Source organism: Diaphorina citri, unplaced genomic scaffold, assembly GCF_000475195.1.
Source record: "Diaphorina citri unplaced genomic scaffold, Diaci psyllid genome assembly version 1.1 scaffold1575, whole genome shotgun sequence".
Classification (NCBI taxonomy): domain Eukaryota; kingdom Metazoa; phylum Arthropoda; class Insecta; order Hemiptera; family Psyllidae; genus Diaphorina; species Diaphorina citri.
The window spans coordinates 35885-46348 of NW_007379001.1; the positions used below are offsets into that span (position 1 = coordinate 35885).

The 10464-nt window shown below is 35.4% G+C and overlaps 1 protein-coding gene across 1 annotated transcript in view; it reads left to right on the forward strand.

Moving 5' to 3' along the window:
* The window catches only part of LOC103516465 (DE-cadherin), a gene marked incomplete at its 5' end in the record, with an annotated part of 35473 nt that extends 33035 nt beyond the window's left edge, over nucleotides 1–2438 (forward strand). The window contains 3 exons of the mRNA XM_026828858.1: nucleotides 222–371; nucleotides 1328–1483; nucleotides 2276–2438. Coding sequence (XP_026684659.1) covers nucleotides 222–371; nucleotides 1328–1483; nucleotides 2276–2418 — 449 coding nt within the window. The remainder of the gene's footprint in view (nucleotides 1–221; nucleotides 372–1327; nucleotides 1484–2275) is intronic.
* Nucleotides 2439–10464: the final 8026 nt, after the last annotated feature.

The window sequence follows — 10464 nt, forward strand, 5'->3', positions numbered from 1 at the left end:
TGAGAACACCAGAGAGTAAACCGTTCAAATTTTTGCAATCGAAATACGAGTGCAAATTTTTGTCGATGGTGGGATTCGAACCCGAGATCTTCTACGTGGCAAGCAAGCGCGTTACCACTGGACTAACCATGTCCCCATATAAATACATATGTAAAACTAGGTAATTGGTAAAGTTTTGCCTAAAGTTAATCTAACTATGTATTATTGTTTCTCTTCCTCAGACACGGATGATATCCGGGAGAACATCATAGACTACGAGGAAGAAGGAGGAGGAGAGGGAGACCAGACAGGCTTCAACCTGGATGTACTCCGATGTACCAGCATGTATGCACCAGACGATTTGAAGATGCCCAACGGCCACCTCATCAAAGGTAAGTCGCTATTAGGTGACTATTTATTACCTAGTAATTTAGTGGATGACCACCAGATCTATGGGATAAAGACCTAAAGAGAACAGAAGGAACAAACTGAATTCGAGTAGCACCAGATAGGGAAGAATGGAAAAATCTACTTCAAAATTACCTTATTCATACGATTCGATCAAAAGAAGGAGGCCACATCTTTACGGATTGAAAAGGCTGTTATTATTATTAATTTATTACCTAGTAATTTAGTGGATGACCACCAGATCTATGGGATAAAGACCTAAAGAGAACAGAAGGAACAAACTGGATTCGAGTAGCACCAGATAGGGAAGAATGGAAAAATCAACTTCAAAATTACCTTATTCATACGATTCGATCAAAAGAAGGAGGCCACATCTTTACGGATTGAAAAGGCTGTTATTATTATTAATTTAGTGGAATTCCTCGCGACCAGGGCTTACAAAGTAGGCGCGCTACACTCCAGGCTAACTTCCCTCTATCAAAATACAAGGTACAGTGGGTAACGCGTTGGACTTTATCTGGAGATTGGTGGTTCGAGTTCAAATCAAGTCATAAAAGGTATCTGTACGAGTATCTAGGTGTAATAGTTGGGGAACGATATTTGTGACAAGCATTTACGTATGCTTAACACAATTAAAAATTCCTTTTTAGTCCGTCCTCCCTTTACTATTACAATAGTAATAAAAAGGTATAAGGGACGGACTATTGTATTCGCCTCGGTGTCCATCAAGATTTACTGAATAAAATCCTCAAATGATTTCTCAATTCTTTGTCATTCACGCAATATTTGTGTCCATTTTCACGTCATTAAGATTTACTGAATAAAATCCTCAAATGATTTCTCAATTCTTTGTCATTCACGCAATATTTGTGTCCATTTTCACGTCATTACTTTTCACTAGTCAAGAGATTTTTAACCCATTGTGTGTTCTCTGTTTCAGCGTCAGGTGATGAGGTACCCGACATCTGCGGATTCCTGGACGGAAAGAAACATCACGTGGATAATGATCCTGAAACGAATCCATTTGATGACGTCAGACATTACGCCTATGAGGGAGATGGCAATACCACAGGCTCTCTCTCTTCTCTTGCATCTGGTAAGCTTTCTCTCTCTCTCCCTCCCTCATGGATTCACGACAGTCCCTCTACCTAAAGAGTCCTTCACTTCCACTCCTTTTACCCCAGATTAATGAACAATAAAAAATAAATAAATTCCATTGCTAGGTAAAGAAATAGCAAAGGTTGAGTCCCTCCCTCATGGATTCACGACAGTCCCTCTACCTAAAGAGTCCTTTTACCCTAGCTTCACTTCCACTCCTTTTACCCTAGCTTCACTTCCACTCCTTTTACCCCAGATTAATGAACAATAAAAAATAAATAAATTCCATTGCTAGGTAAAGAAATAGCAAAGGTTGAGTGCAAAAGGCAAAAGGGCATCCACTCGTAAAATTTGTAGCCAAAACCAAATGTCAGCCCAAAGCGATCACCCTACTTAGGGCTGATGCTGACGAAAAACGCCGACCCCGTCTTTACAGGGGAAAAGGCGAAGAAAAAGAATAATGAAAATAAACAAAATCTATAGCTTCCCCTTTTGGAAAATCTCTCGACACACCACTAACCGAAAGCCTCGTTCTCCCTCCACAGTTACAGATGAAGGTGATCTCAATTTCGACTACCTGTCCGAAAATTTGTAGCCAAAACCAAATGTCAGCCCAAAGCGATCACCCTAGTTAGGGCTGATTGAGAGGCTGACGAAAAACGCTGACCCCGTCTTTACACGGGAAAAGGCGAAGAAAAAGAAGAATGAGAATAAAACAAAATCTATAGCTTCCCCTTTTGGAAAATCTCTCGACACATCACTAACCGAAAGCCTCGTTCTCCCTCCACAGTTACAGATGAAGGTGATCTCAATTTCGACTACCTGTCCAATTTCGGGCCGCGGTTTCGCAAGCTGGCCGACATGTACGGTGAAGATCCTAGTGATGAGGAGGACGAGAATTATCAGCCAGCCGCCTCGGAGTCCTGGTGCTAGGTAGAGTAGGTATAAGAGGCCGCTAGACGGGACTTGGCTAGGGTTGGGACATTCGACCCACAAAAATTTTCTAATCATGGTCTATTAAATGAGATATATTCTATTCGAAGTAAAGGGACTTTTTAGTCTTAACCCACAGATATTTCAGTAGTGTTAATTTAAATGAGGGATAATCGATTCTAAGTAAAGGGACTTTTCAGTCTTTAACCCACAGATAAACTGCTGGGGTGAAGGAACTTTTCAGTTCTATTCAGTAAAATTTGTAGCCAAAACCAAATGTCAGGCCAAAGCGATCACCCTAGTTAGGGCTGATGCTGACGAAAAACGCCGACCCCGTCTTTACACGGGAAAAGGCGAAGAACAAGAAGAATGAAAATAAATAAAATCTATACCTTCCCCTTTTTGAAAATCTCTCGACACACCACTAACCGAAAGCCTCGTTCTCCCTCCACAGTTACAGATGAAGGTGATCTCAATTTCGACTACCTGTCCAATTTCGGGCCGCGGTTTCGCAAGCTGGCCGACATGTACGGTGAAGATCCTAGTGATGAGGAGGACGAGAATTATCAGCCAGCCGCCTCGGAGTCCTGGTGCTAGGTAGAGTAGGTATAAGAGGCCGCTAGACGGGACTTGGCTAGGGTTGGGACATTCGACCCACAAAAATTTTCTAATCATGGTCTATTAAATGAGATATATTCTATTCGAAGTAAAGGGACTTTTCAGTCTTTAACCCACAGATATTTCAGTAGGTAGTGTTAATTTAAATGTGGGATAATCGATTCTAAGTAAAGGGACTTTTCAGTCTTTAACCCACAGATATTTCAGTAGGTAGTGTTAATTTAAATGTGGGATAATCGATTCTAAGTAAAGGGACTTTTCAGTCTTTAACCCACAGATATTTCAGTAGGTAGTGTTAATTTAAATGTGGGATAATCGATTCTAAGTAAAGGGACTTTTCAGTCTTTAACCCACAGATATTTCAGTAGGTAGTGTTAATTTAAATGTGGGATAATCGATTCTAAGTAAAGGGACTTTTCAGTCTTTAACCCACAGATATTTCAGTAGGTAGTGTTAATTTAAATGTGGGATAATCGATTCTAAGTAAAGGGACTTTTCAGTCTTTAACCCACAGATATTTCAGTAGGTAGTGTTAATTTAAATGTGGGATAATCGATTCTAAGTAAAGGGACTTTTCAGTCTTTAACCCACAGATATTTCAGTAGGTAGTGTTAATTTAAATGTGGGATAATCGATTCTAAGTAAAGGGACTTTTCAGTCTTTAACCCACAGATATTTCAGTAGGTAGTGTTAATTTAAATGTGGGATAATCGATTCTAAGTAAAGGGACTTTTCAGTCTTTAACCCACAGATATTTCAGTAGGTAGTGTTAATTTAAATGTGGGATAATCGATTCTAAGTAAAGGGACTTTTCAGTCTTTAACCCACAGATATTTCAGTAGGTAGTGTTAATTTAAATGTGGGATAATCGATTCTAAGTAAAGGGACTTTTCAGTCTTTAACCCACAGATATTTCAGTAGGTAGTGTTAATTTAAATGTGGGATAATCGATTCTAAGTAAAGGGACTTTTCAGTCTTTAACCCACAGATATTTCAGTAGGTAGTGTTAATTAGCCGAGTCCCTTTAGTATTAGGTCACCTTAGTGAGAGAGAGACTGACTTTTCTTCTCATTGTAAATGTATCATGTTGTTTTTTTGTGATTTCTGTTGTGCGTTAATCATTGATTTGTTGTAATCTTACGTAGAACATGTACAAACTTCATGGTGTTCAATATCATCAGTTGTTTGAAACCCAAATGAATCGTTCTGGTTTGCGAACCTGGCCTTCAAACTTGATTTGTTGCCAATTGTAAGGTGAAATAATTTGTTATTTTCAAATACTTTAATGTATAATATAACACAAGACAATTCCATAAGATAAGCCCAATTTTTTTCATCGAGTGTCCCTTAAATGGGCGTTGTCCCTTTCGTAAACCAGATTAATCAAAATATCTATGACTTATGTACATTTTGATTGTATGCTTGAGTGTCCCTTAAATGGGCGTTGTCCCTTTCGTAAACCAGATTAATCAAAATATCTATGACTTATGTACATTTTAATTGTATGCTTCAATTCCAAGTGGTTTCATTTTAAACCAGCTGTTTTGTGTTATGTATTTGTAATGATTTCTTTGTATAGATACTAGATCTTGACATAAATTGTAAATATGTTGTAATGTGTTCATTGAAACATACCCTTGCTCCCTGACATTCCTGAGAACCAGCTCTAGGTTCAATTTTCCTGGTTAACAAAACATTCACACAGTTTAGGCTGCGATTCCATTGGATGCATATTTTTCATCGGACGAAAAATTCCAAAGCAATATGATCTCTTCTTACATGGAAAATAAGGCAAAGATTACACTAAAACTGCAGTCTTATGGTTATTTTGATCGTCGTAATATTTGGAAGACACATTCTTAGAATCGCAGCCTTATAATCCAAAAAAAGTAATTTTACTTTTGACTCTTACAAAATATAATCACACTGTTTTGCTATAAGTACTTGTAAATGATTCTAGTGTTCTTAGAGTCAATTTGTACACTTGAGTGCATATGAATTCAAACAGATACTTGACTTAGTTCCAGAATTTCATTCCATACAATGGATCATAGTAATCCTAATACATATTTTACGTCTTTCCTCAGACATTCCCAATGATGTACTTTTTAGTGTTAGGTTTAGGTATTTTATGTTCATTAACTTTACATAGATTTAGGTTTTATCATTTTCAAGGGCATTTGGTCCTTTTGCTTGGTAAATCTGTAGGTATTCAATTAGTAGGTACATACATAGGTAGTATAAATGTGAATAATGAATATACATAGTTGAATAGACTAACTTGTTAGAAGTTTTCAATATCAACATGCTAGTCGTATATAATTATAAAATTTTATGTAAAAAAAGTATAAGTAACTTTTATAATATTGATGCAGTGGAATCTTGATAATGATTTCGGAATATTGTGTCTCTTCTCATATCTACTCCAAGAACGGGTATGAGTATACATCAGGTATACGGTATACTGGGGTGTTCAAAACAAACCTAGGTTTTTTTCTGGGAGGAAAGGGTGTAAAATAATAAAGAAAAAACGTTTTCTTTTCTTTTTCTAGTGATTGAAAATTATCATTTATCAAAGGTGTTTTTTGACTATCAAGCATCCATTGTGATCAGTGTTCATGAAATGTATTTCTATTTTCTATAATTAGTTCCTGTGGAACTTTAGCTTTCTACAGTACTTTTTTGGATACAGTCAGGGTTTTTCTATTAATAAGCTTTTAAATTTTCAAATATTGTCAAAAACCAAGTCAAGTGAATCTATTCAAATAACTCCCTAACTTGATGCTCACGGCTCAATAAAATTACCTATTGGACAATTTCCCCTATAATAATAATATGGCAAGTAATGTTTAAAAATGAAATGATCCATGTCTTTTAGTATTTTTAAATAATGGGATTCATTAAACTAACAGATGTTCTTCTCAACTCAGATTGAACTATCCAATTCTTTTGCTCAAACTTTTCTTGTGGAAAAATATTGACATGGGTTCTCATTCAAGCAGTCAACCCTTCTCTCATGTGTAAACATCATCTTCTTTCCTAGTACATTCTATTCATAATGAAAATTATAAAATCAAAGCGTTTTCCCAGAGCATAGGTACCTTACCTACCTATCAAACTTGAGAAATTTTAATAAATTTAAATTCATTCTGTTGTAGCATACCACCATAATACTCCTTTCTAGACCTCAGAAAATCCTTATTTTTGTTAACTCACATAGTTTCATTTTCATCAATGTGTGGAAGCTCTTCAAATGTTTGTGCCATTAGACTTTTTTTTACACCAACCTTATTAATTTTATTCCCTCCCTACAAAGCATGCATGTTATGCAACTTTCTTTTTTCTACATTTTCTTGGGCGAAAAGAAAATTGCTATGTACTCATAACTTACCCATCTTCTGTTTAATATTATCTACCATTGTACATTTATTTTAGGTACACTATTTGTTGTGATAGCTTGGATTCTTTTCTATGGTGTAAATATTCTATATTATTCTCATATACAACTAAATAAGTACTTTTACATTTTTATATTTATTTTACATTGTATAATTGTAAATAGATAATATTATTTTCAAATAAATTTTAAGGTATTCAATTATTATTAGGTACGATTTTGCAATATTATCATCTTGGGATTTAAATATATTTTATTGTATTTTACTCATATATTGTTAATTACCTATATCTGCATACTCTTCACAAGAAGTGCTAATATGTAGATATAAAGATATAATTATCTAGAAACATATACCTACCTTTATTCACATAGGTTACTCACCTTACAACTTCTGGGCAGATTTTTTCCAGTGTAAGTACCTAAGAGTATACCTACAATAATAAGAGGAGGAAAAACCTAACCTACCTTTGATTTTAGGTGGTACTGAATTCAAAGATAGTGTGATGAAAAATTGTTGGATTGTGTCCATATACTTGGTTTACATGGGACCTTTATGTTTTATTTAGGCTTCTTTCTACTCTTAAGTTTTGTTTCTTGTTGAATTCGTCCTCCAAAATCCCATTAATTTATCCTTTAAAATTTCATTTCAATTTTTAGGGTATCATTCTCCTGAGTTCTATGTGCCTGTTGAGGCAGTACTTAACAATTTAACACTTCTACTATTTTTTTACCTTTTTTTCTTTTTATATAAAATTGAGACTGATCTTTTGTTGCTTAAAATAAAATTTATTTGTATAGAAAAAAGTTTGCTGTATTAAAGAACTGAACAGTTTACTAAACATTGAAGAAAGAGATACAAATTAGTTGACTGCACATTTCATAAAGCACAGCTTTCACTTCTATACAAATTAATACCTTCATAATAGCTGGTTCAGGTACCATCATTCTAACCGATATGTCACTATGGGTGAATTATCTGTTAGTAATTTTAGCTATACATTTAAGTTTTTAAATTCCACAATATAAGTTGGCAGTATGACAGTAAATCAGTGAATTGTATTGAAAAAAAAAACTATTATTTTTATAAAATAAGATAATTATTAGTGTAATTATATACCTATTGAAATTTCTGTGTACAACAAATGTACTTGTAAATATGTTGTTTTTATTGCTATTTGATAATACAACTAGGTACCTTGTTATTTGTCACATTGGGTTTTAAAATACTACTGTCCTAGTAGCATAGGCATAGTGACTAATATTTTATTTCAAGTATTTCAACCATTGTTATTGAAGAAGTCCTGAAATTTTAACAGTAGTATGTACTAAAATTTTATTTTATTTTTCTTCACAGGACATCCCGAATCTTTGACGAAGTACGAGTCGATACGTCAGAGAGAAAATCTACCGGTAATGCTCTCCATAGATCTCATGTATCGTGTCTACAGAAGCTCTTTTACTCCTGTGAAAATCTTGGGGAACCTAGGCTTCCAATTGGTGAATGCTGTAAGGCCCATTAAGGTTTGTATGTGTAATAGAATACTCTCTCTGAAGCTTAATTCACACACTACGTTTTTTCTTCTTCTTCTTCTTCTTCTTCTTCTTCTTCTTCTTCTTCTTCTTCTTCTTCTTCTCTTATAATTTGGGATAGAGAACATTTTATACCTAGTTTACTTAAGTTGTCTGATTTTTTTTTTTTTTTTTTTTTTTTTTTGTGGTTGGTAGTGTTAATTTAAATGTGGGATAATCGATTCTAAGTAAAGGGACTTTTCAGTCTTTAACCCACAGATAAACTGCTGGGGTGAAGGAACTTTTCAGTGGGATAATCGATTCTAAGTAAAGGGACTTTTCAGTCTTTAACCCACAGATATTTCAGTAGGTAGTGTTAATTTAAATGTGGGATAATCGATTCTAAGTAAAGGGACTTTTCAGTCTTTAACCCACAGATATTTCAGTAGGTAGTGTTAATTTAAATGTGGGATAATCGATTCTAAGTAAAGGGACTTTTCAGTCTTTAACCCACAGATAAACTGCTGGGGTGAAGGAACTTTTCAGTTCTATTCAGGCAGGATAAACAATCCAGATAGCACAGATTTGTTGTAACATCTTTAAAAAGACGATTTTTAAACCATGGGTATATGTATAGGAAATCCACGATAGCGCGCCATCGTTTCTCGATTTCGAAAGGAAAATACACCTTTACTTGTAGCGCCTAAATAACCATAAATCTCTGGAATGGGCCTCAGGATGCCTAAATAGACTCTGTCAATTTGTATTTGACGGGCTTAGTATGAAAGGAATTCCGTTGGTCTAGCAACCTATTTGAGATGGTAGCATATTGATGGTAGACTTAGTAACTTTGTGAAGGTTCATATTTAGATATTTGAGATGGGTTGAGATTTGCTTACCTCATTTACTTGCTTTGTTAGGGCCAAATAGGCATGCTCTTTTGGCTAGGGTCATTAAAATCGAGATGTCAGAGTACAAGCAAGGACTGTTCCATCAGTTCAAACAAGAATCTTGTCTCGGTAACGGTTAGGCAATCACCTAATGAGTTGGAAAGCGTGGGTTCATAAAATGTTCATATCCCAGCCGAGACATAGAATTTTACTATCTGTAATTTGAAAATTTCGTCCCAATATGAAAGACGCCTAACTTCGTATTCAATGTTAGCTTTATTAAACCTTTAAGCATAGCATTTCAGTGGTCATTTGCCAGCCTAGTTAGCTTGGTTAGTCACTCGTGGTTGATTTTATCCTAAACAGGTAAGGTTTGTTCTCAGAACAGCTGGCTTTCAGCTATCTTCTTTCCCTCTTCTCTTCCAAGATGATAAGACTAGCAGTTGTTGTTTTTGTTGTAGCGGCTTTAGCTTTCACCGAATGGCAATAGCAGAATAAAGAAAATATATCTTTTTGTATCTGCGCTATACACCAGGGTGATGGTCTCTAGCTCTAGCCATGTTAAATTGGTTGGCTTGTCCTGAACCACAGTCAACCATTGTGAGGACTTGTGCTTGGTCTTTAAAATCAGAGAGAACTCTTTGAGGAACTGCCAGCTTGCTAGGCTGGTTAGGGTTAGCTGTTCTCCTCCCTGTTTATAGTCCCACAGCCAGATGCTAGTCTTCTCTCTGTTTAACGTCCCCCAGCCAGACATAAGACTATAAGACTTTGTAAATTCTCTACGTGTGGCTTTGATCACAAAGGGAAAAAAAAAAACCTTTAGTCACCTTGATTTATTTATTTCAGGAAATATATCACTGAAATTCCACAATGCTATCCAGAACATTGCTAGTGTGGAACGCTAGATATTATAGTTCTCTCGGAGGCAAACAATATGATGTAGTTATATCAGGAGGAGGAATGATTGGGACCACTTTGGCCTGTGCTATTGGTAAGTAAGGTTAACATTAAAACAAAAGTGACTTAAGTAAGGGGCTTATAAGAAAGTACTATAGCATTCATACCAAAACTGTTTTTTTTTTTTAGTCATGGAGTGTGAACTTTTCCTACACTGAACTGGACCTCTGTACAAAAGTTCATTAGTTTTCAAAATGTATATTTCTTCTCCAGATCATTTACTCACTGTTAGATAACAAGCACCAACCTACTTTATTTTCTCTCAATGTTCCTTTTCTAGCACTTACCTACTTGATAAGTCTGTGGTAATTGATGTTTCCTTTCTACTTCATCAATCAATTCCAAAATTTGCAGTGCTTCACAAATCTCTTTTTTCTTTTCATTCATTTCATTGATGAGGGAGACTTTGATTTTCTTGGGTTCTTTGATTAGAGAGAGGACATTTTGGTTTAACACTAAATTTTGTGGTTTAAGCCCCTTCCTTATGTTCTCAAGCTGAAGCGGTTCCAAAACTATGTCCACTAGCAACTAAGAAGCTAAGAACTAGAATTTTAAATTAAGCATTTTAAATTTACCCGCCAAAGTTCACCACAGAGAATGAGAAATTTTGTGCTCGTTGTATTCCCATTTGCAGTCCGCTTTTTAGTGACGGGAACGCGCCAAAATTTCAAA